The sequence below is a fragment of the Macrobrachium nipponense genome, chromosome 16 (genome assembly GCF_015104395.2).
Source record: "Macrobrachium nipponense isolate FS-2020 chromosome 16, ASM1510439v2, whole genome shotgun sequence".
In the NCBI taxonomy this organism is placed as follows: Eukaryota; Metazoa; Arthropoda; class Malacostraca; order Decapoda; family Palaemonidae; genus Macrobrachium; species Macrobrachium nipponense.
This window is the reverse complement of record NC_087209.1, coordinates 76,026,018-76,051,797: the sequence shown is the minus strand read 5'-3', so window position 1 is coordinate 76,051,797 and position 25,780 is coordinate 76,026,018. Positions and strand designations below refer to the sequence as shown.

At 40.1% G+C, this 25,780-nt stretch overlaps 1 protein-coding gene across 1 annotated transcript in view; it reads left to right on the top strand.

Moving 5' to 3' along the window:
• The window catches only part of LOC135195823 (transcription elongation factor SPT5-like), a gene marked incomplete in the record, with an annotated part of 69,688 nt that overhangs the window by 30,169 nt on the left and 13,739 nt on the right, over nucleotides 1-25,780 (top strand). The window contains 11 exon segments of the mRNA XM_064222318.1: nucleotides 8,949-9,062; nucleotides 9,064-9,084; nucleotides 9,252-9,346; nucleotides 9,604-9,741; nucleotides 9,996-10,230; nucleotides 10,385-10,475; nucleotides 11,750-11,861; nucleotides 17,252-17,507; nucleotides 17,658-17,972; nucleotides 21,838-21,929; nucleotides 22,103-22,295. Coding sequence (XP_064078388.1) covers nucleotides 8,949-9,062; nucleotides 9,064-9,084; nucleotides 9,252-9,346; nucleotides 9,604-9,741; nucleotides 9,996-10,230; nucleotides 10,385-10,475; nucleotides 11,750-11,861; nucleotides 17,252-17,507; nucleotides 17,658-17,972; nucleotides 21,838-21,929; nucleotides 22,103-22,295 — 1,662 coding nt within the window.

Sequence of the window (25,780 nt, the reverse complement as noted above, 5' to 3'; positions counted from 1 at the left end):
TTTCCCAGCAGACTTGCGTATCAGCAAATTCAGGGAGGCAAGCCGGCCGGGGTTCCTGTCGCGGCAGGAACAGGCAGCACAGCAATGGCAAGTCGTGATCGGCCATCTGTCGTCACTCGAGAAGTTAGTCCCTCACGGGCTGCGTCTTCACCTGCGGTCTCTCCAGTGGAGGCTATAGGGAGAGTTGGTCTCAGGCCAAGGATCCTCCTTACTTTCCCGTGGCTATCACGGACAAGGTGAGGCAGGACCTAGCCTGGTGGCTCGACGACAGAACCTCTTAAGAGGAGTGCCCATACGCACTCCCCCCCCGGAGATGCTTCTGTTCTCAGACGCATCGAGCCGAGGGATGGGGGCGCACACCTGGAGGAGTTGCTGACTGCAGGTGTGTGGGACCATCACGAGAAGCACCTTCACATCAATGTCCTGGAACTCAAGGCGGCGTTCAACGCTCTCCAAGAGTTTTCGGTGGGACCGCTTGGTGGGACACTCAGTGGTGTTGATGTGCGACAACACCACAGTAGTGGCATATGTCAACAAGCAGGGGGGGCTAGTGTCCTCTTCCGCTCCATCAGTTGACGCGTGGCAGGTGCACGAGTGGGCCACGGCTCACTCAATAGAGCTGTCAGCACACTACATTCCAGGCAAGAGGAATGTAGTAGCAGACAAGCTCAGCCGTCGGGATCAGGTGATAGGGACCGAATGGTCTCTACACCAAGATGTGGCGGAAAGGCTCTTCAAACCTGTGGGGGCGACCGGTCGTAGACCTGTTCGCCACCCGGCACAACAGGAAGATAGGTGTTCTTCTGGCCGTGCCGGACCCATGGGCAGCTGCAGAGGACGCTCTCCACACCCCACGGGACAACTCTTCGCTTACGCCTTTCCTCCCCTTCTGTCTGATTCGGAAAGTGATCAGTCGAGCGCTGGTCACTCCCAATCTCAGAATGATCCTGGTGGCTCCCAAACGGCCGCAAGCCGTTTGGTATCCGGACCTGCTGGCTCTTCTTGCAGACGCACCGAGAGAGCTACCCAACTGGCACAACCTTCTAGCCCAGCCACACGTAGAACGGTACCACCGCGCAGTCCAGTCCCTTCAACTTCACGGCTGGCTGTTATCCACCATCTCTTGCGAACGAGAGGCTTTTCTCGTAGCGCAGCAACAGAGATGGCTGGACACGTCAGACAGTCCTCTGCAGCTGTATACCAGGGGAAGTGGGCCGTCTTCTGTGGTTGGTGTCGTAGACAGGGTTTGTCTCCTCTCAGAGCCACTCTTCAGCAGGTAGCGGATTTCCTCGTGTTTCTTCGCCGAGAGAAGCTCCTCTCAGTACCCACAGTCAAGGGATATAGAGCCGCTCTGGCTCTCGTCCTAAAAACTGAGGGGGACTGGACATCACGAATTCGTTCAGATATCCTTGCTAATGAGGAGCTTTCGAAAGGTCCTTTGCCCACCCAGCCCCAGGGAACTCAGGGCCCCCTGCGTGGGACGTGACTCTCGTCCTTAGGAGTCTGACTCGAACACCGTTCGAGCCACTCCGAGAGTCGTCAGACAGGGATCTGACCCTCAAGACCCTCTTCTTGCTGGCCCTGGCATCGGCGAAGAGAGTAGGGGAACTACATGGCCTTTCTTTTGATGTGAAACATACCAGAGGCTGGGGATCTGTGACGCTCGATTTCGTCCCGAACTTCGTAGCTAAGACTCAGAATCCGTCGATCCCTGACGACAGGTTCGAGTCTTTCACGATCCCCTCCCTGCTGGACTTTACAGATAAACGATGGGCGGATGAGATGCTGCTTTGTCCTGTGAGGGCGCTACGGCGCTATCTGAAGAGAACTCGACATCTCAGGCCTGAGTGTCGACGCCTCTTCGTTAGCACTGGGGTCACCAAGAAAGAAGTCTCCAAGAACACGCTTTCTTTCTGGCTACGTGAGGTGATCAGGAGAGCGTACGAAGCTGATGGTAGCGACGACATCCGTACGCTCCGTCCGAGAGCCCACGAAGTCAGAGGTATCGGACCCTCCTTAGCGTTCCGTAGGAACTTCTCCGTGGCGCAGGTCCTGAAGGCAGGTGTCTGGGCCAACCAGACCACCTTCACGTCCTTCTACCTTCGGGATATTGCCCACAAGTCCTTGGATACTTTTTCCTTGGGACCTGTGGTGGCTGCTCAACACGTTGTGTAAGCTTACCCAGCACCCGAGCAGGCAGAACAGCATCGATTCCTGGTATGACTGGGAGAATGAATGCGTGAATGAGAGAGTGACTGGCTTCTCTTCACCATCTTTTTCTACCTCTACCTATGGGCAGAGGGATACGGTCGTTACCTTGCTGGGAAGGAGTCCGATGCAGGTAAGCTATTCAACAGAGCTCCATCCTATCTCTTTAACTAGAGATAGGAGTAAATATCCACCACTTTCATCCAACAAGGGGGGAGGGGGAAAGAAAGTGATGCCAACATGAGACAAACCCTTACTTTACATTTGCTCATGTAAGGAAAAAGTTCTTACAATGCTGGTGGGTACGAAGAGATACGCTTGCCTCTCTCTTAGTACTCGGCCCAGAGGTCTGACCAATTGATCCTGCGGTGCACACCCCGATCATCGGACAGAGGCTTGGATCCCTCCCTCGCTCTTTACGACCAGGGGAGGCATTCCAGGGATGGACGAACACCAGTCTGTTCATCAAAAGACTCAGATTCCACCCACCAAGAAGTGAGTCTTCCTATTGTTAAAGGACCGATGGTTTGTATTACGTATCGGAACAAATGACAATTTGTCGAAAACATTGCATTTTCCAACTATACAAACCTGAGGTCCTTTACATATAGTCCTCCTCATGCCACCCCTCACTCTGCGTATTTTGCATGGGCCAAAAGCAAAAGTGATTTGTTTACCTCCCAGTCGCGCGGCGCGCGACGATCGGACAAGCAGTTAACTACCGTTCTCCCCTTGTTCGAAGCTTACGACCGTTCCAGCTGCCGCTAGCTACTTCCTATTGTTAAAGGACCTCAGGTTTGTATAGTTAGGAAAAATGCAATTTTCGACAAATTGTCATTTTCGTAAAGTCCAGGATTGGATGGAGTTATGGAAAGCTCAAGGAAAGATCTCTTTTGCTCTACCGCAGTCAAGACTTTGCGGTAAGGCAGCTATGGGTTATGTAAAAGCTCGACGTCCTGCACGTCAGGACTCTCGGCTACGTTCAGTAGGATTCTTGCAAAGGCACTCATCAAAAGGAGGAAAGCGCAAGACAGGACTTCCTTTGCCATACTGCCAATAAATTTTGATACGGGAGAGGAAGCTGGTTGGAGAGTTTCTTCCTCTTCCCAGGATAATTTTGCAAGCTTTTTAGCCCATCTGAAAGGGCTTTTCAGATAAGATAGATTTTGTTAGTTCCTAGTCGGGACTTACGCTGCCGAATTGAACATCGTCGTTCTACCTGTCCGTAAGCCGTCTCTTAACAGGATTCTTGCCCCTTCCTCGTTTGAGACGGGAATCGAAATAAAATGCTCGACTTCCTGGATTACGTTTTGTCAATTCAGTGAATTTCCCCCATTGACAATATACTATCGTTTTTTCAAGTAAGTGGGTATCCCCTCATTGACAAATTATCTCTTTGTCCCGTAAATGGGTTAGTTCTCATTGACAAACTTCTCATTAACTTTATATTGCGTAAGCGGATAAGCTCTTATTGACAAGATTCGGAAGAGCTCTCATTCATCATTCGCAGACTCGTACAAGAAATAGACTTGTAGACTACGTCAATGAACGCTTATGTCCAATAACATAAGAAGCTTGAGCTGTCCGCTTCAATTCTCTTGAGTTTTGTTTATGAAACTTGCCTGTCAGATATGTATGTAGCTGTATTTCCGAATTCAGCTATAGTATATATGTCTGCCAGGTAAGTATGAAAAAAACTTTATTGCAATATAATATCATATTTTGCCTTGCGTTATTTTACTACTGGTTGGCTCAAGTCATATACGCTTGCTGTAGTTACCTCTTCGGATGGCAACCGAGAGGTCTATTGTCTATTAATTTAAGGACATTTAATCGTACTCCCTGCAGCCTTCCAGGAGTTTCCGATTTATCTTTTACCGTTGTATGGTAGTGTTATGACGACACAAACGCATCTATATATTTAGCGTTTTCTGTTTCGCTTAAATATACCAGCTTGAGAGTCTCTTTATGCTAAAAATTACGGACATATTTCTTCGTAGAATAGGGTTAGCTGGCAACCCAGGCATAAAGTTTAAGAGACGACGATCGTAAGCTGCTGCTGTCACTGCTCTCATCCGCCAGTCCAAACGAGGCAGTACCAGCTCGTTCGCTGTCATGCGCTGTAGGTTACGTCTCTCTCTCCTGCGGGATTGACTGACTAACCGTATCTCTGTGCTGGCAGTTACGTCTCTCCTCTCCTCCGCGGGATTGACTGACTAACTGTATCTCTGCCCTACAATCACGGACTTTAGCCTTAGATTGAGGGGATTTCTTACATGAATGAATAAACATTGCATTCGTTTTGCCTTACTATGTTCTCAGAGATATCTCTTACTCCTTTCGGTGCTCGTTACCGCACGGTATAGGACTACGAGTCTACCGCAACATTTCACTATTATATGCTCTCCTGCTTAGGCAAAGCGCAGCCTTTTTAGGGAAGTAAACATACTGTGTGAGGGAATGGATGAGCTTGCTGGGGACCATTTCCTTCCTAAAGAAGTTTGTTTCCCTGAATAGACTGCAATTCAGACCTCTACAGTTTTTTGCCTACCGGGAAACTGAAATTTTATTAAAGACCTAGGAATGATTCTGAACATCTCTCGGTGCGTTAAGTATCACTTGAGGTGATAGAAAGAAGGTGCCGGACATCTGGAGAGGGTTTCAGATGTCCTGGATCATAATCTGAAAGAAGTGGAAGCAATTCTGTCGTCCCTCCAGTCCTGGAAACGAGTTTTTGGAACCGAGTTTTTGGAACCAGTGGTCCATATCAACTCTGATCTTCCACAGCTCTCTCATATCTTAGGAAGTATCTTCTCTCGGTCCCTGTTCGGGTTTACGAGAAAGAGCCTATTATAACAACAGACGTAGAATGTAACGATCCTCTAGAGGTTCGTTACAGGATTGCAAAAGTCCGTACGAATCGTCTCGATCGACGGCAGCAACTACTGACTTCCGAGTGGAATCTTTCTTTAGAAGTATGTTGAGAGTTATGGAGACTTTAGGAACGTCCTTTCATACATCTCTTCGCTATGATATTGAACAGGGATGGATGTTTAGTCTCTTTTCCCCTTTTTCAAACGCTTAGGAAATGTAATAAGATGATTTATACCATCACAGGGAGCGACAATGACGCTAATCGCCCCATGTTGGCCTTCAAGATCCTAGATTCACAGAGGTCACGTCCTTCCAAGGACCTTTTCCGGGGGGTCGGTCTACTTTATCAACGAAAGGTACCTATAACCTCTCCACTCTGAGTCTGACTACGTTCAGACTATCGAGATGTTGACAGCATAAGATTGCCGTCTTCCCTTTCCGTTTGAAGAATGGGATAAGCTGGCAGTCACAAACTATTAAAGGAAAGAATACGCAAATATGTTGTTGACGGCCTTTGGGCTCAGAGATTTGCTTCTGTCAAAAACAACAAAGCCCTTCACGATCTTTGAGTTCTGTGGAATCTCGAAACTCGCTCACCATCTACTTTTTGTCTCACCTGTTTTTCTCGGAGTCAGACACTTCGTGCGAGATCAGGAGACACATAGTAGCCCTGAGTTTCTTGTTGACGAAGTCGAGGTTGCGTTTACACACCCCCGATGATCTGTTTAACATGAGAACCAGGTTGGACTGTCAGGCATTCGTCCTTCGGGACTGAATCGCCTTTTTTTGTTTTTTCTTCCTCGCTCCTTTCTCCTGGCACCAGAAGCTCGAGTCAGGAGTGGCTCAGGGGAGTTGATTGCTAACGACGTTGGGTTGCGTTCATACCCAAGGTTTGCTTAGCTTGAATCGCCCAGGCAGTCCAGACACTCATCCTTCAGCGAAGAATAGTGCCTTATGGTCTTCAGGGTACAGCCTTGCTGTCCTTGATGCGTCTGACTGGTCAACTGGTCGGTCACCTGACTTTAGTACAGACTGACTGACTGTGCATGTCCAGATCGAAGCTTTCAATATGGAACTTAGACATAGTCTGAAGTTCTTGATGTCAAAGCATTCGAACATCTCCTACCTGTTAACTTCGTTGCACGTGATCAGGAAGGCCCTTTCCTAACCACCCTAGATACGACAAAGAGGGTTAGTGAGGTTTTCAGCCATCGTCAGAAGTTTTGGCATTAGAGAACACAAGGCGGAGCGTTCTCTAAGCCTTCCGTTGTGGCCTAGAATGGAAACCCGTCTTGTTCTTGGGCCAAGGAGCTTGGAATCAAGGATGGCACAAGTTATTGGGCAGGAGCCAGAGAGAGTCCTGTGCCCTGTCAGGTCTCTCAAGTTTTATCTACATAAAACTCAAGAAAGTCGAAGTCGTACGGACAATCTGCAGTGTTGCCGAAAAGACCAGACTTGCCCATATCGAAGAACACCCTGGCTTTATTGTTAAGGAGTTCTTTCAAAAAAGCTCCTTCATTGTGTTGGCACAAAGATTTGAAATCTTTTGATTTGAATGCTCACCGAGTGAGAGGCGCGGCCTCGGAAGCATTTCAACAGAGCATGGCACTCAGCAACATCCTGAGTACCATGTTTTAGCGAAGCAACTCTGTGTTCAATTCACACTCCCTGCGAGATGTGAAGATGGCATATGAGAATCTGCTGCTCGCTAGGGCCATACGTGTCTGCAGACACAATCTTGGGGGCAAGTAGTACCACTCATCCTATCCTGTAGAAAATGGTTAGGAAGAGCTCTTAATTTAGTAGTTGAGTCGCCGACAACGGTGACTTCTTAACTCTTAAGCCTTAGTTTAACAACACCTTAACTTTGGCTAGGTTGGTCAGGTGGTGATATATATTTTTATATATATATTTATTTTACTTCTTAGCCCTCATGGTATGGTCATATGGTCTAGTCACCGTCGTGGTCATCGCCCTGTTGACAGATCATCTGGAGTGCACCAGCCTATATAGGTCTCTACCTCGCTGGCAACTCTAGTAGCACAAGCAGACTTACAGTGGCAATAACCACGAAGCCAGCAATGCTAACAGGTGGAACCAAGATGTAAATCATCTGCATGCATTTGTTTCCCAAAATCCTTCTATTCTGTCCCTTCCCACCTCCAACGGTGGGATTCAGCTATATATATATCTGACAGGTAAGTTTCATGAACAAAATGATATTGTTATGATACAATAAAGTTTGTTCATACTTACCTGGCAGATATATATAATTAAGTACCCACCCCCCCACCTCCCTCAGGGGACAGTGGAAATAAAAATTATGAATAGAAAATGGGACTGGTTCCTGATACCCGCCTCCCAGCGGCGGGAATGGGTACTAACCACCTGGCCGAACCACTGTGTGTGCCGGAAGTTTTTGAATTTCTGTCGGACTTCAGAAAATACAGCTATATATATATCTGCCAGGTAAGTATGAACAAACTTTATTGTATCATAACAATATCATTTTTGAACATTCAGCAAAATTATAAATTTTATGCCAACAACGTTCATTTTGCTGTCCTTTTTTTCTAAATGTTAGTATTTTATGGTGGAATAGTCAGAATAAGAGTCCCAGCCCTCTAAATACGAAAAAATGTGAGTTATTTAACAAAAAAACAAAAAATCTTTACTTTTTTTTTATATTTTCGTTCCTAACACAACAACTATGAAAATCAGGCGAATAAATTATTTTTTATGAGAAAGCCAATAAAATTCCCTAAATATCGACATATAAATCAATGGAAAACGAATAAGTCCAGCCGGTGAAAAAATTGATAGAAAAGAGGATAAGAAACAGAGTGCTCTGCCCAGCGCATAGCGAGAATTATCGCTAGAAATTTGTTTTTTCTTTGAAGATCCCTATCTCGGTTATTTCTCATTGAAATTCCTTTGTAAATATACGAAAATGTAGAGGAAACGTTGAAGAATAAATGGAAGATAAAAAAAATTGGCTTTGGATACGGCAACAGTTTCATTTTGACGTTGTAAATTGATCGAAACTAAAAAAAAATTTACCGTTGTCAACATTTATTGCTAGAATAAAAATTTTTTGAAGAGCCCTATCTCGGTTATTTTTCATAGAAATTACTTTGTAAATATACGAAAATGTAGATGAAAAGTTGAAGAATAAAGGGAGAGTTAAGAAAAATGGCTTTGGGGTCACTGAGAGGGAAGTGTAGGTGCAATCAGCTGATTTCATTGTGAGAATTTTACTACGCCAGGGATTTGAGCATGCGCAGTACAGAAACTACTTTGCTGGTGTATTGATACCTGAGATACACGGTCCAAGGTATGATCTAGCCTATGGAAATCGCTACTTGTCCGAAAATAAAATAAAAATGCCCCTACCACACGTACGAAAAATTTCGGTAAATTTTACGTACCGCTACGTCAGTTGGATAGATAGGGGATAGAGTTGGACATGAAAGGGTTAACCTATCGCTGTGGTTCATATTCTTAACATGCCAAACCGTGGCTCATTTTCTTAACCTGCCAAACTGTGGCTCATATTCTTAACCTGCCAAACTGTGGCTCATATTCTTTACCTGTTAAACTGTGGATCACATTTCTAACCTGTCAGACTACTTCATGCATATTCGTTAATGCCAATAGTGCTAAAGATTTTTGTTATGGATTTTTTTAATAAATTTGTACCCAAGATCATTTTATATCATCAACGATAGCTAGTGTTTGCAGGATCTGTATTGATTTAAATGGGAAAGAAATGTAGACTTGAAAATAATTTTTTTTTTTTTTTTAATTACAAAGTTTGATATGCAAAAGTTTACTCTTGTATATTAATTGTCTGCATTGTTGATCAGGAGTATGACAGTGAAGAAGAAGAGGATGATGATTTGCACCACAAGAAAAAGAAGAAAAGAGGCATAGTTTCAGATTACTTCTTAGATGAAGCAGAGGTCGACGACGATGAAGGAGGAAGATGATGAGGATGAGGAGGTACGAAGGGTTTATGTGTAATGTTTCCAGATTATTGTGCATAGTATTTATAACTTTGTTTATTCCATTATTGAATTATATGTTGAATTTGCTTTGCACATCTTTCATGTGTGTTTAGCTAACTTGAATATCTATAGTTAGTATTTTATTTACTAAAATTTTCACAGGGTGATGACTACGATTTGCTTGGAAATGAGAAAGAAGAGGTAGGCGTTACTGCCAGAGAAATTGAAGCAAACCGCAGAGCACACAGTGTTTGGGAGTAAGTGGATAAGTTTACCAAGATATAAGTTATTTCAATAATCTAGTATGTAGACTGTTCACATTTTTTTTAGCAAAGTTTTTTGCGACCTTCCTTGCTTATTCTGAATGTACAAATGTTTAATCATATCATTGGAAAATGCTTTACAACTATAGTTTTTTTAATTTTATTTATTTATTAATGGTCTGTATTAATTAACTGATATATATTTTTCACTTTGGCTTGATGTATCTTATTGAAGTGAGTCACTTTTTCAGCAATGAACGTGAAGAAGAGATTGAAGAATACTACAGACGCAAGTATGCTGAGGAAACATCTGCAGCCATGCGTTTTGGTGAGGGAGGTGAAGAAATGAGTGAGGAGATTACCCAACTGACTCTCCTTCCTGGTGTCAAGTAAGTTGTTTAAAATTGACAAACTACTGTACAGTTATAGTAGTTTCTAGCTAAAAAAAAAAAAAAACAAAAAAAAAAAAAAAAAAAAGATGGAATATGACAGTGGATGTAAGTACAGGAATTTGAAATGCATTAAGTTTTAATGGTATTAATATTGCTTTGTTTTAGGATTGTGTCTTATCATCTGTTTTACTTTTTTATGGCCCAATTCACTTCACTTTTACATATTTATAAACAAAAATTATCTTTTTTAGGGATCCCAATCTTTGGATGGTGAAGTGTCGCATTGGTGAAGAAAAAATGACTGCTCTGCAGTTGATGAGAAAGATGATTGCTTACCAGTTCACTGATGAGCCATTACAGATTAAATCAGTAGTTGCTCCAGAAGGTGTCAAAGGTTATGTGTACATTGAATCATATAAACAGACCCATGTAAAAGCTGCTATGGAAGGTATCTCAAATCTCAAGCTGGGTACATGGAAACAGACGGTACGTTTCTCAATTTATTGATTTGGTTTTGAATAGAAATTCTGTTTTATGTTGTTAATCTGTTTGTTGACTCATAAAAATGATAATGATATATGACACTGCTGTTTGATGACACAACATAGAGCCTTAGAGAATATTTTTTTTAAATTGGCAGATGGTTCCCATCAATCAAATGACTGATGTCCTGAGAGTTGCAAAAGAAGTTCCAACATTGAAACGTGGGGCCTGGGTCAGGCTGAAAAGAGGTAAGGAATTTATATTGTTTTGAAGTCTGCCTTTTGTCTTTGTTTTATGCTATTATAGGCAGCCTCAGGTTATCAGCGGGTGTTCCGTTGCTGGGGGTGTGCCGATAAGCAAAGACCGCCATTAACCAAAACTCAGTGATTTATGGTGCCATAATAGCACGTATAGTGCTGATAACCGGTTATCAAAGCATAAGCACACTTATGGCGCCGATAACTGGAACTCGGCCCGTTATGGCACCATAAATCGCCGATTTAATGGCACTAGACAAAACTGACTCCGTCGATAACTGGGGACTGCCAGTCATTATAATGAAGGGTAGGATGTGCCATAATCTTCATTTTTAGGAAAATTATAGATTATATTAGGGCTTATGATATTGTAATGTTAGTATTATTTTACAGTGCTTCCTATTATATTATTACTTTGGTTTCTTTTTTTAATTTATTATAAAATAAAATAGTTGTACAAGACCACTGAATCTCATGAGCTATCCGTAAGGTTTAACTGTAGTACCATTTGGAGATTAGGAAGATAAAAAATGTTAATGTGAATCAGCTGACATCAGGTAGTTCTTGTGCTGGCTACTTGAGATATGTCCTGTCAATTGTCGAATGCAAGAATTGTGCTTGTTAGAGTGATTATACTAAAAGTCTGTGCTGTGATACTGTAAAACTTTTCTTTCCTAATAGACGTAACTAGCCCTCTAAATAAGTTTTGTTCTGGAAAATTACTTGGCAGTAGAATTACTGTTTTATTATCATTATTATTAGCCAAGCTGGGGTCACATCCCATTACAGAAAAAGAAATTCAGAAGTAATGAACAGCATATTTAGAAAAAAATCAGTTTTACTTCATGAAAGTTGATTTTTAGAAAATAGTGACAGCACCAAATTTCTGTAGTTACAGCTGTGGTTTTGTTGGATATCAAAGGTAATATGAGGGGAAATATATGCACATGACAATGGAACACATTGATTCATAGTTTTAATTCAGGACTTTAGTCATGATGGTTGTACTGTAATTTATGTGTTTAATATGCTCTCAATAATGCTAGTTAAGGAAATTTTATGTATTTGTAATTTATTGGTATGTGTATGACTTCCAGATCTTTTCAAACTGGAAATACCACTTTGGTTTTACCAGGTTTTTCAGTTCCTTCCTTTTATTAAGCAGAAAAGAATTTACCTAATAACACTGTCTTTATGTGAAACCTGTTGTTTTAAAGTGTACTGTTATGGAAATAACTAACAATGGTAACACGTTTTATTTTTAGGTATCTTCAAGGATGATTTAGCTCAGGTGGATTATGTTGACTCCTCTCACAATAACGTTCACTTGAAACTTATTCCTCGAATTGATTATACTCGTATGCGAGGTGCTCTTAGGTAAGTTTATCATTGTTATCCTCAGAAATATAATTATTTTAGATGAATCTTTCCTACTGTTAAATTTAGCTATATCTCCCCGCTGAGTAGGCAAGTCGGCATTCAAACAAAAAAAAATCGAATGGCTGCCCGGATGACTGTCTAGTTTACCTGTTCTCCACCAGGTGTGTTTCGAATGTTTTAGCTCTTGTCAGAATTCTCCTTGCTGCCATTGTGGCTAGACAATTGTTGGTATTCTACGAAGTTTGGCTGTTTTACACTTGTTTACGGTATTGTAATTTCATTGTCCTAGGATATCTTCCACCAGAAGCAAAACCAATAACGTCAGGCTATGTAGGAATGTTTTTGGTGTAACCAGGATGGTGAAATTGGAAGTTGATCAACATTCCTTTGTACTTGCAAGGGTACAGAGTGTGATCTTGGAACTACTCCTCTCCCACCGCCTCCCACTTCTGGCGCCTTGTTCTCTCGGACATTGTCGACTTGGTGAATGCAGTTGACTCATGTGGACTTGGCCGAGTCCTGAGTCGCTCAAAACTGTCTTCCTCTCATTTAGTCGTGGTGGATGCAATACAGCACTCAGCTACTGTCACCTCTTATCGACAAGTGTCACATTTTGTTGCCAAGGGTTGCGGAGAAAGAGCAATCCTTTAAGCTCTTTTGTTTACCTCCTGTCGGCATCTGTCTCCTCCCATCGCCCACTGACGGAAGAAGAGTTTGAATGAGTTGGAGGAACTTGTTTGGGCTGGTCGGCATTTTTTGAGACACGACACCTTGCTGTATCCTCATTTTGTTGAGGCAAGAGGCCACATTGAGAATATGTCTTAATTGTCCTAGCGTATTTCGGCACCCTCTAAATATTTGAGAAGAGAACCAATGCTTTCTCCAGTTAGAGAGCATTTCGTAACTTTTCTCGTCCTTGGACGCACAGTCTCCCTTTGGATCTGCCTTGGCATGTCATCTTGTGTCTTTTAAAGTCGCAGAGAGCTGAAGGCTGCCTCTTGCTGTACAACACTTATTGGTCCTTTAACCGTCTTTAGTAGAAGGTTCACTTTCTTTCTCTTTCCCTTGGGGAAATGAACTCAAGACTGACAGACATGCTGATGGATTTTCAGTCTAGCTTGAGTTATTACCTTTTATGTACGTTGTCTCGTCTCTGCGACTTCTAAGAGAGATTGGAGACACCAACCCAGCGGGAGTTTTTAGCGAGGAAAACAAGTAACTAAAACAAGTAACTCATTTCTGATGCTGCAGGGTAATGTCATGCTTATACTCGCTCAGTTTGGAAGAAGTGAGAACACTTTTGCTTCCTGTCTGATTATGCTGCTCGGTTTAAGGTGAAAAGGGATTATCTATTGGTAGTCTTGGTTTTATACCTTTCAGGGGATAAGTGCAGACTCAGGTTCTGGGATATGGACAGTTTCAACCTCCTAACATGCATGGAGAGATTTGGGATCAGTACATTACATGTTGGAGATGGTGAAGAGCAGTTGTGATTTTTTTTGGTGGTCTTCCACTGGTTTAATCTCCCTCTTATAGCTTCCTTTGTCTCAGCAGAAATCTCTCATAAGTCTCTTTTAGTAGGAGATTGTATATAGAGGGAATGATGGCCCAAGAGTAATTCTTTAAGACAAGCTCCATAAGTAATTGGAGATATTCTTGGACGTTTGAAGACTGAATAGCAGGAAGTGTCTGCCCATATACTTGTTGGTTTTCTAGCATGGTTTTAATGCCTTTCTAAAGAATGGTCAGACTTGTGGTACACAAGTAGAATGTATTCCACTCACCAATACTTCCACAGTCATGTAAGTTCCTTCAAGATGTTTTTACTAGAGGGTATTGCTGTTCTGTCCACTTTGTTTGGGTTAGTGTGCAGCCCTCTATAACATATGTCAGGGACTTGTTGCCCATTGGTAGATGGTGTCGACTTTTGGAGCAAGACACTTCTACTGAATCAGTGATTCAAGTTAGCCAACCCTGTCAACAGTATTCCAAAGGCCAAGGACCTGTTGCTTCTTCTGGCCTAATTTCTATGCTTTATATTGTTAATTCTCTATATCCCCATTCTTATTTAGAGATGTGGGGATGATACTTAATTGTGCATGCTTGTCGGTCAAGATGAATTGCCATGTGCTGCTTGAGGAGTTTGAGGCCTGAAGGAAACTTCCTATATGGTAAGGACTTTTCCTCATTAGGAAACATTACCTTACGGGATATTTTCAGATACTCATGCTCAATTAATGTACAGTTTCAGTGTAAGAATTACAACTTACAAATAAAGTTAATTAAATTTGTAAGTAATCCAGGACCAACTTTGGCTCCAGGACTGTAGGAGGGACTGTAACCAAGAATTGTCCATTTTGTTCGTAAACCTAAGTCCAGGTTTTGGTCTTTTCCCTCTGTCATACAACACAGAGTGTAACTAGTGTCATTACACTTTCATGCAACTTAGAGTGGTCAACACTACACCTGGTAAAACTTTTTAGATGTCAGGGCAGTGGAAAGACATCAGGATGCTTAGTAGGTTTATTCCTGGTCAGAAACAAAGTCTTTGTGGGAAGTTTGCTGCTTTGAGTGAAATGAAACAAGATATTGGTTTGATCATTCATTCTGTAGAAGGACAGTGTTTTAGCAATTGGGGATTCAGGAAGAACAACTGCCAACAAGGGCCTTTACATCCACAAGTGCGGCACTTGGTGTGGATTTAAGGAGCACTCATTTAGCTTCCTAGCATGTAGATGAACAGGGACATCCGAATGATTACTACTACTTTGTTGGCCCTCATGCTTGAGCAGTGGATGTTTGCTTAAATTTTGCCTAATTCAGACTCAAGGCCTGCCCCTTGTATCTACTCTGAATTCTATTGAGCAATTTCAAGTTCAAGAATTGCTTAGTGTCTCCTGTAGAGCCCTTGTAGCCTCATGGCAAATGATTTTCAGAATTCTCAATATTCTCGGTAGATGTCTCATTCTTCTATTTAGGAGAAATCAACTCTACTACACAATTCCATACAGTTCTATTAATAAGATTTTCAAGTTATCATAGGATCTGTCCTTAATTTAAAACTGCCATGGCCTGTGGTCAGAAGCAGTGATGTGTGTGTTGCTGAGGGTGCCATTCTGGAGGAATTTTCAGCACCTGGAACCTTGTAGACATCAATGTTTTCTGCTTAGAGGAGATAAGACTTTTCACTACCTACGTACTACCAAAGTTATCGTTCCATACATACTTTCCTCGGTATTACATCAAGTACTTTTAGGTCTTGTTGAAGACCAGCACTCTAAAGTGTTGAGATTGAAGCCCCTTCATCTCTATATCAGTCTCTCTCTGGAGTTTAGTTGCTGGTCTAAACTTTATCTGAATTTACTGTAAAACCTTCTATTTAGCAGTGGTTAATAAGTAAATTTATTGCCAGCGCCCTTCTTTAAGCTGGTATAAAGGGAATGCTATTTTAGCTTTCTGCCTTAGATCTGAGGGTGATGTTAAGGCTATGCTTTACAGTTCCCTGTAAGAATTCCAATGTAATCCCTTAGTGGGGAAAAAGAGGAAACTTCTCTATCCTGTTGGGGCATTTAAATTTAAAGGTTAAACCTAGAACATTTTTATCATCCTTTTAGAAACCTTGAATATCTTTGTCAAAGGTAAATGCTGGAAGAGGCAAAGTTAAACTTTGGTTTTGTTGTTTTAAGAAACATAGATGTTACTGTCAAATGTTAAGCCTGGAAGATGCAAAAACCAACCTTTTGTTTTGTGTTTTTAGAAAACCTAGCTGTCTTTGCCAATGGTTAAGCTTGAAGGCAAAGTTAACTTTTTGTTTTGTGGTTTTAGAAAACCTAGAATGTATTTGTGAAGGTTAAGCCTGGAAGAGGAAAGGTAACCTTATGTGTTGTGATTTTTAGAAACTTATGACACCTTTGCCAATGGTTAAACTTGAAGGCAAAGTTAACGTTTGTTTTGTGGTTTTAGAGAACCTAGAATGTATTTGTGAAGGTTAAGCCTGGAAGAAGCAAAGTTAACCTTTTGTGTTGTGATTTTTAGAAACTTTGTCAAGGAACACAAGGTCCTCTGTGACGTATTGGATAGGCTAGTGCATGAGAACTAGCTCCATATCATCTACCTTTATTGAAGGTAAACATTCATAATGTGAGCAGTAGTTGCAACTTCATTTAGTGTTAAGTCAATTTGTCACTCCAAAATAGGATTGATGTGTCACAGTAGAAGTATAATTCGGTTTTTGCCCAATCACTACCTTAGATATACAGAATTGTGTTTGGAAACAGTAAAGCCTTTAATCCGCTACTGGTAGTGGATAGTCTTTTCCTGAACTGAAAAAAAGAGCAATTCTTTAGGCTCTTTTATTTAAATCCCAGATTTTAATATTTTGGGGAGTGTGACAGTACAAATTTTGTATAGGAGCGTTCCTTTATATCGTAAAGGTATTTATTTTAAGTGACTTGTCGTTTTATAGGGCTTTTGGACCCAGGCACAGGGGTCCCTCATACCGCTTGCGTTTCATGCTGGCTGAATCGTAGCAGTTTTCTCCGCAAGGCTGCTCTTTGCTGCATACATATGAGAGTCTTGCTCCCTGAATGGAATCCAACTTCTGATGGTAGTAAAATCCACCAAGGATTCCAGATCAGGTGAGAATGTTTTGGGTTTAGTACAAGAAACCTACAGCTTGAATGGCTGAGCGGAATTTTGTCTAGCTGCACTACCCACCATCCTCTTCTTAATGTGGGAATCGGCTAAATTTAACAGTAGGTAAGATTCATCTCAAACAATATATATTTTCATAATAAAATTAATTATTTGGATACTTACCTACTGTTAAAGTAGACCCACCCAGCCTCCCCACAACTTAGTGGGCTGTCAAGGAGAATTCTGACGAGCTAAAACATTCAAAACACACCTGGTGGAGAACAGGTAAACTATACAGTCATCCGGGCAGCCTTTTGATTTATTTGTTTGAATGCCGACTTTCCTAATCGGCGGGGAGATATAGCTAAATTTAACAGTAGGTAAGCATCCAAATAATAAGTTTTATTATGAAAATTTATATTTTAAGGTTGGATGATATTTTGTTTCAAATGTTTGGTAAGGATAACATAAGATTGAGAGACCAAGCAGTTTGAAATGAATAATTTGGATATAAACCAATATTTAAGAATACAAAATATTGTATAAAGTACATTAGACATACCCTCCTACAATTCAAGAGCTCATTTTCAAGTGAAGACTTTTAGTGGAGTGGAGGTTATGATCTCCATTTGAGTTACCTTGAAAAAATTAGTCTTGGTGATTATAGATAAATAGATTAACTACATACTTTGAAAATTTATCTTGATAGATTTTAATATTGCTTTGTATTTATAATATTTTCTTATTGACAGAGGAACTCAGTCAGAGAATGAAAAAAGAAAGAAGTTCCGCCGACCACCTCAGAAGCTCTTTGATATGGATGCCATCAGGGCTATTGGAGGAGAAGTCTCGCAGGATGGTGATTTCCTCATCTTTGAAGGAAATCGTTTCACGCGCAAAGGTTATCTGTACAAGATTTTTGCCATGTCTGCCATCATGGCAGATGGTGTAAAGCCAACACTAAGTGAACTGGAGAAGTTTGAAGAACAAAGTTTGGCTGACATGGAAGTAAGAATAGTTTCCATTAAAATGTTTTTGATGATGTTTTTAACTATTGATGTGGCTTTTCATGAAACACTCTTTGTTCTAGATAGTTAAACCATTTAAATTTCCCATACTTTTTTCCTTTATTAATAGCTTGTCTTTTTTGGATAATAGCTGACAACATCTGGACGTGAGGAAGAGGCTCACAGCTTTGCCCCAGGAGACAATGTAGAAGTCCATGAAGGTGAATTGATGAATTTGATGGGACGTGTAACTAGAGTAGATGGTAACAAGATTATGATTCTCCCAAAACACGAAGATTTGAAGGATGAGTTGGAGTTTTCAGCACATGAATTGAGGAAGTACTTCAATCAAGGTGATCATGTAAAGGTTATTGCTGGACGATACGAAGGAGATACTGGGTTGATTGTTCGTGTGGAGGAAAATATGATTGTTCTCTTCTCTGATCTTACTATGCACGAATTGAAGGTAAGTTATTTTTTTCCTTTGTTCAGAAATTCATTTCAACTTTGATATGCAGGCTTTTCTTCAGATCTTTTTGTAAGAATGTTTGTTTTGGGTATTGTAATAGCTTAAGTAAGAAGGGAAACGTATTTTTGATAAAAAGAAACTATACTTTGTTAGAAATTTTAAGTGCTACCAGTTAGCTAAAGTAATTTGAGCACTTGTTGGTATATTTATAATCTTCTTTGGTTTGATGGCTTTTAAAAAAAAGCGTGTAATTTAAGTAGATTGCATTTAGAGTTGTAGAAACATTTAAAAACAAACTATATTTGTACATACGAAAAATTTCCTTACATAACTTTGCACCAGGTTCAGAATGTTGATTATTTACCCACATGTACAACATGAATACTTTAATTTGATGTGGTAGAATAGACAGCACCTTTTGTCGGAGCTATCAGCCTGTCTCATACTTGGGCTTCACCAGTATGAAGTTTCACTCTTGGTAGAGGACATAAGCAATGAAGAGTATGATGCTAATTTCCAAGTGCACAACAGATTTTTGTGTGTTTTCATTTAACTATTTCTTTATGTAGCCATATAGCAAAACAGAGACCCTGATAATTTGGAATTTTGGGAGATAAAATTTCCCCTGATTACTATTTTTTCAAAGTTAGCCCATGTTTCTTTGGTGGATTCATTAAGATAGCACATTTGTAAACAATCTTGCATTTGCCAAAACAAGCATGATTTTGAAGTTGATATATAGTAAGCAAGACACCTTTACCTTTTACCACAAGTGTATAGAAATATAGTACAGTGCATCAGTCAGTAGCTAGTACAGTACATTAGTCAATAGCATACACATTACATATTTTGATATAAGTGACTTACCAAGTACGTAATTACATAGCTAATTATTTTCCTACACAACAAAAAGAATTCAAATTTCGTGGGAAGCCTTCGAAAGCTTAGTGTAGGTACAAGGTGCCTCCCACTAACTTTTTTCTGCTGCACTCGTGGAAACATTGAGTGTGTAATGGTGACAATTTATTCTTATTTGCCAGTTTTTTTTACTGGATTCCGGTGGTGTTTTACTTAAACAGCTACAACAGTTTTTTAGGCCAAAACTATGTGCTTTCATGATGTGTTTACTGAATATAGTTACCAGACTCTAAACAATTGTCCTAAATGTAATTCTTGAATGTTATTCTATTATTATCGGGCCAGAACATATGACAGTATTTCAGGCCAAAACAATGCTTTTACAATGTGTTTACCTCATATAGGGTACTAGTTAGATGATGAACAACTTTCCATAAATATTAATTTAGAATTTACATTTAGTATTATGAATGTTACATTATTATTATTATTAATATTGTATTATTATGTGAGAACTTACAACAGTTTTGCAGGCATATCTATTCACATTTACGATATGTTTACTGCACATAAGCTAGCAACTAGCTGACAGTAAATAATTTCCTTGAATGTAATGCTATCAGGCTAAGACTTGAAATTTATGATTTATGTTCTGGGCCCAAGCTACTTATCATATCACACTTTTCTTTACAGAGTGAATACCCTTGTGTTGTAACTGGCTTGGCATTGTGGGATGAAGAATAGGATTTTCTCCTATTTTTCCCTCCTTATAGTAAGGTAGAACAAAGTTTTAGGGAGCCAGGGTGTATTATGTACCTGGAGCATTCACCACTCTTGGTGGATGGTTTGTGGTTTTATTTCAGTGTAGGTGTCAGTGTTGTCTGGTTGGTTTTATTTTCCTACTGTGCCCAGCACAAGGGTGGGCACCAATCACCCTTTGCTACCCAGCGGAGTACTACCCTCGCTGCAAAGTATCCACTAAATAGGAGGCAATCCTTGGCTGTACAGCCAGGCCACTGTGAGTTAAGATGAGTACCAACCACAGACAGTATCCAGCTGCAGTGGCTCTTTTAACTAACGGGAAAGAACAGCATTGTTTTTTCAATGCGGCCAACTTTTCTATTTCAAATTCATGACATCACTTAATGTTTTGTAGTATAATATGTCCATATCCCACCTCCTTCAGTATGAAATCAGCTATGTAATTACTTAGTAAGTTACTTATGTAAACATGACATTAAGTCATGTAAACATGACATTTTTATAATAAAATAAAATTTTATATGTAATTCCCAAGTAATTACAAGATTGGAGCCCACTCTCGGATCATGGACACTGGGCATAAAACAGAATGAGGTGGTCATCCAAGCCATTATCAGTATTGCCGTTAGTGGGCGGCACTTAGTACCTACACTGAGCTTTCGAAGGCTTCCTGTGAAATTTGAATCCTTTCTGCAGCTGAGTGGGAAAATTATTAGCCATGTAACTACTTGGTTAGTTTATATAAGATTTTATTTTATTATAGAAATGTCATATATTGTACACATACAATATGAGCACTTTGCACAGCTCATTTTCCACTTCATTGGAACAACACTGCATTATAAGCTCTTGGATTCATGAAACAAAATAGAGAAGTTTGAAAGTAAATATTCCATCAACATAGACAAAGTCGTACAGTGTATACTGAACGCAAGATATATGTGCTTGTTTGTGTGTCATGGTTCTGTTGCCAGCAACTACACTGTGATCTCCAAAACCTGTGGACTGATATGGTACTGTGGACTTTTGTAATTAATCATCATAGTACCCTAATAAAGCCTATCTCATTTAAATCACATATAGTACATATGATTGTTCATTTGATAGTATGGGCACTGAATAGCCCTGTGTATTCCAGTGCTTGGCCCTGGGTCTAAAAGCCATGCTCTAACCATCCATTTGATACTATCATTCTCTACACCTGTATTGTAATTCTGTTTTGTAAATTATCTCTTGAGTCATTCACAACTGCTATTAGAGGTTAAGATTTTTTTTACTTTATCAGGAATTTTCTGGGCCATGGCATCCCTACCAAAGAGTACTATGCTATACGTAATTAACTGATTTGAATATGAATTTCTTGATGTCTGCTAGGTAAACATACTGTAACTTTTCTTAAAATTTATGTGAATTTTATATGCTTAATCCATGGAGAGAAATTTAAAAATATTGTGCCCTTCCTTCTAAAACTCATTGCTATGATGTGAAAAAACTTGGTAAGACATGGCAAGAGGGAAATAAAATTTTTACTTGACCAGAAATTGTGCATTAGGCTAATACGTCAGTCAGTTTCATATACATAAATACCATTCATTGTAGCATTGATTATTCATTCACCAAATGATGATAGTGTTAGTTTTCATAGAAAAGGGTGTGATAACTTCATATATAAAGTATTTAGGGTAATACAGAAAGAAAAGCTGCATGAAATGATTATATTTCATAAACAGTCTACAAAAGTATTGTTTAGTAATGAAATCCGACAAGTAAAGCATGTAGGCTTGGATTAATGAACAGGCAGTAGGTCAGAACTTGGTCACTTAAATATTGTGACCATGTGGAATGCAAGGAATTATGTCTGGCTCTGCTTCCAGTTCCTGTTTTCAAAGTTTTTGCAGAGGCTAGATAATGTCTCAAAAGTGCCAAAGTTCCTTATACAAAAAGCTTGTGTTATATGTAGTAGTAAGTCAAAGTTGCTTTGAAACCCAAAGTAAAAGTAAAGATAAAAGAGGGTGAACGTAGGACAGTCCATCCTAGTGCTTACCAAGGCCATTTGGTGGATTGGGCTTCATATTGATCAACATTTTGAGCCAGTGCATAAGGCTATGTAAAGAAGTGGTTTGTTTGATTTGAGCAATGTAAGATCTCTCTCATCCAATAAGTACTGCTCTATATGTAACTTTAACAGGAAGAAATAAAGTTTTGGTTCAAAGGTATCTAATGACATTGTATGGTATTGCAGGTTTTGCCAAGGGATTTGCAATTGTGTGCTGATGTGGCTACTGGTGTTGATTCCCTTGGTCAGTTCCAGTGGGGAGATCTTGTGTTACTTGAGTAGGTTCTTGTGGTGTTTATTTGTGATATTTTGACATTTGTATCTAATTATACAGAGAATATTCAGAATTTTTTCATATGTGTTATTAGTATAGTGTTGAATTTCGAGAACTTAATATACATATTCCTGTATGAAATATTCTTTTCACTGATTTTTTTTTTCTCATTTCAAGTGCTCAGACTGTTGCTGTAATTGTAAGATTGGAGAAGGAAAACTTCCAAGTCCTAAATATGCATGGAAAGTTAGTGCAAGTCAAGCCACAAGCTGTTCACAAGAAGGAAAAGAGGCGAGCCATGGTTCTTGATTCGGAGCAGAACACGCTTCAAATAAAAGACATTGTGAAGGTCATAGATGGGCCTCATTCAGTAAGTATTGCATTCCTATTTAAGTAAGCATAAAGTTGATGGTAAAGTATTGAAGTGTTAGGATCACTTGTTTTGAGAAAAATATTTGTTTACTTGGTAAAAATTAATTTTTTTTATATGCAACTTATCCAGTAATTAAAATTGCTATAAGTTCCACTTATCAAGGCAGCTTGAATTCAAAATTCTTGGGTAACACTTCAAACTGTGTAGGTGACAGTTCTATCCACTAGCAGGAAAATAGGAATGACTGTATGCAAAAAGATCATTTTGTTTACCCTGCCATGGCTGGGTAAACACCGATGATGGTGGTAGCCTGTTCATTGTTTTCCAGTTATTTAACTGGATTTCAGTGGTGTGCATTCCCATTGGAACGCATCTTGAGTAACCTTCAATGGAATCTCAGGATGAGTTTTTTCTTGTTTTTGTAATTGTTGAGTTGATTCGTCGGCTAATCTGTTGTTTACTCTAACGAGCCGATGAAAGTAGTTCAGCCCTAAAGTAATTCTTGGATGTTATGCCATTCCTTTAAGCCAAACTTTGCATAATGTTTTTTTTTATTTAACAGGTTTCATTAACTGTAACCTCCATTAAATAGTTTTGCCTTTATTTAAAATTCTGGAATTTTGTGTTTTCCGAGTATAAGTAATCACAAACTGTCTTTGGCCTCAAGGTAATTTTTGAATGCTTCATCATTCTTTTAGGATAAAAGATAAGCAACTTCTCTTGTGAGTTGCTGGTATGAATTTGCCCTGAAAAGTAATCTTGTATGTTATGTTAGGTGGGAGATATATATATTAATAGGGGTTAGTTTTTCCAGACCTCTGAGTCTCAAGTAGACTCTTCTCGGGCTGGTTATGTTAGGTGGGGGATGCGTACCAGTTAGGTGGGGATGCGTACCAGACCCTCCCATGAATAGTTGGATCTCCTATAAAAATGCTTAAAACCTCCTATTTTGTTAGGTAAAACTCAAGAAAAACGCACTAAAAATTTTTATACCTGGTTTTATAAATAGTTTTATCACAAAAAGTGCATTTTGTATACGGGACTTACCTAGTAGTTATATAGCTATAGTTTCCAAACGTACAGCAGCCTAATTCAAATTTCGCGGGTATCGCTTCGATTTTTCAGTGTAGTTATACAGTGCCGTCCCCCAAAGCACTTTATTCTGTTTCCTGCTGATCTTGACTAAACATTGAGTGCTTATAGCAGCTTGTTCTTATTTTCCGGTCATATCACCAGATTTTGGTAGTGTTACATAACCACTGGAGCATATTTGTAGCCTTCGAGCAGGATGAGTCTTGTCCTTTGTTTGTTTAATTCAGATTATCATCAAGTCTGATATTTGTATTTCTGGGAATAGTCCTTGAATGTAACTCCATTCAATTAGGCTTAATACTTTTGCAAATGTTGTACTTACCGGGCTTATGCTATGAGCAGGTCGTCGGTTAATAAATGCCTTAAGTAATCATGATTTCACGTCATTCCTTTTGGCCAAGCTTTTGTGTTTAGATTTTGTTTACTGACCATTGGTCATTATTCTGACACTGATAAATAATTACCTTAAATTAATTCTTAAATGTTATTCCATTCTTGTATCTTAGAACCTTTGCATTTATTATTTACTTACTGGGATTAGGCTACGTGCAAGTTGCCGATTTATAATTACCTTTAAAAATAATTTGTGAAGGTTGCATAATTTCCTTAGGTTATACCTGGCTTTTGGGATTTTGTTTAAGTTACCTTGAAGTAATTTGTGAATGTTAAAACATTATTTAGGCATAGAGAAGTTTTCAGCCCTCACAGAGGAAGTGTCTGCCCTTGTCTCAGTGCTGAATAACCCTTTGGGTCCCAGTGCCTGGCCTTTGGCCAAAATTCCATAATCCATCCATCCATCTGCCCTCGTCTCCAAGAGTAAGCCCCAAAGCATCTGGGGGATGGAGACAGGTCCTGGATATCAGTGCTCTGATTGTCTTCATACTAATGAACTTCGAATGGAATCCAGTCATTCCATTCTTGTGCTATTCAGTAAGGAGACTAGATAGTCCCAATAGATATGCAGGACGTAAACTTCCACATCCTTACACAGCTGGACTCGAGATGAAGTACATCAGCTTTGTCTTCCAGGATTGGGTCTTCTAGTTTCGACCACGTAGCTTCAGACTGTCGATGGCACTGCAATCTTCGCACGAGTACTAGCTCCTCCGAAAGGATGGCTGCATTGGCAATTGGCTTCCTCTTTCCATGTCAGAAACAAATGCACGGAGGACCTTCCCAAGACACTTCCTTTAGCCCAGGACAAAGGCATACTAATAAACCTTCAGGAATCCCCATCGAGTTTATGGCCTTTTTTTAGGCTCCTCTTCCGTACCTAAGGAGATCTACATCTTACATATTTCATCGGTGAAGAGTGTTGAACTACACTTAACTAAGCGATTGGAGCCCAGCTTTGACAACCTTTTCTTGTCTTTGCCGCATCCAAACAAGGAAGAGAATTTTTCTTCATCTACTTTAGGATCTTTAGCTAGAACGAGGTCACATTCAGGCTCTAGATCCATCTTTCCTCCCCTTGGAATTAATGGACATCATTGGCTCTGTAGAATACAAAACCCCCAATAAAGTTACAGCTTCGGTTCATGATGAAGTCGGATTGAGATCACTATTTGATCAGAGATCATTTGCCTTCTTTATATGTGAAAGCTAAGGACATCAGAACAGGCTGTTTTGTAGCTTTCAGGCACATCCCTTGCTTTTGGATTTCCTAAGGAGTGAAATCGGAACCCCTAGCTCTCCTGAGAACTAACTTGTCATAGCCAGCTAAAAGTCTGGCTCCCAGAGATAGGGCTTTACAATGCATTGATCTTCTGACTTGCCTGATGCCCAGTTTGGAGGTGACTACTACATTCTGGCTTCAGCTGTGGTCTGGCACCAGCTATAGAGCCACGAGCTTCAAGCTTGTTTGGCATCCAGCTCATCTACCACCTTTCTTGTTTGGAGTTGGTTACAGCCTGGCGTCATCTGCTCCTCTGAGCTCCCACTAACTCCCATGAGCACCTACCAGCCATGAGCTCGTAGCTCAACTGGTGTACAGTGGTTCTGGTACCAGCTACAGCTTGATACCAGACAGTTCTCCAAGCTTGTAAAGTCCTCTTCATCTCTGTGGGAGAATGGGAGGTCTCTTGTCCATTTAGAGTTTTTCAGAGGACCATCATTTTCATATAGTGGTAAGGCAACACCCACCGCTTATTGTCTGATCAGCAAAGTGAAGAGCATTTGGGCTGGTCAGTATGCACTAGGAGACCACCTGGGACACCAAGTGCTGTTGGCGTATTTGTTTCATTATCTGACTAGAATGTATTACTTTATGGACTTTTACCAAGAGGAACACTCAGAATTAGAAGAGCATTTTGCCTTCTAGTAAAGCTAAGGATGTTAAAGTAACCTCTACCCCCTTATCTTTCATACTTACCCCTAGTACATCCATGCAA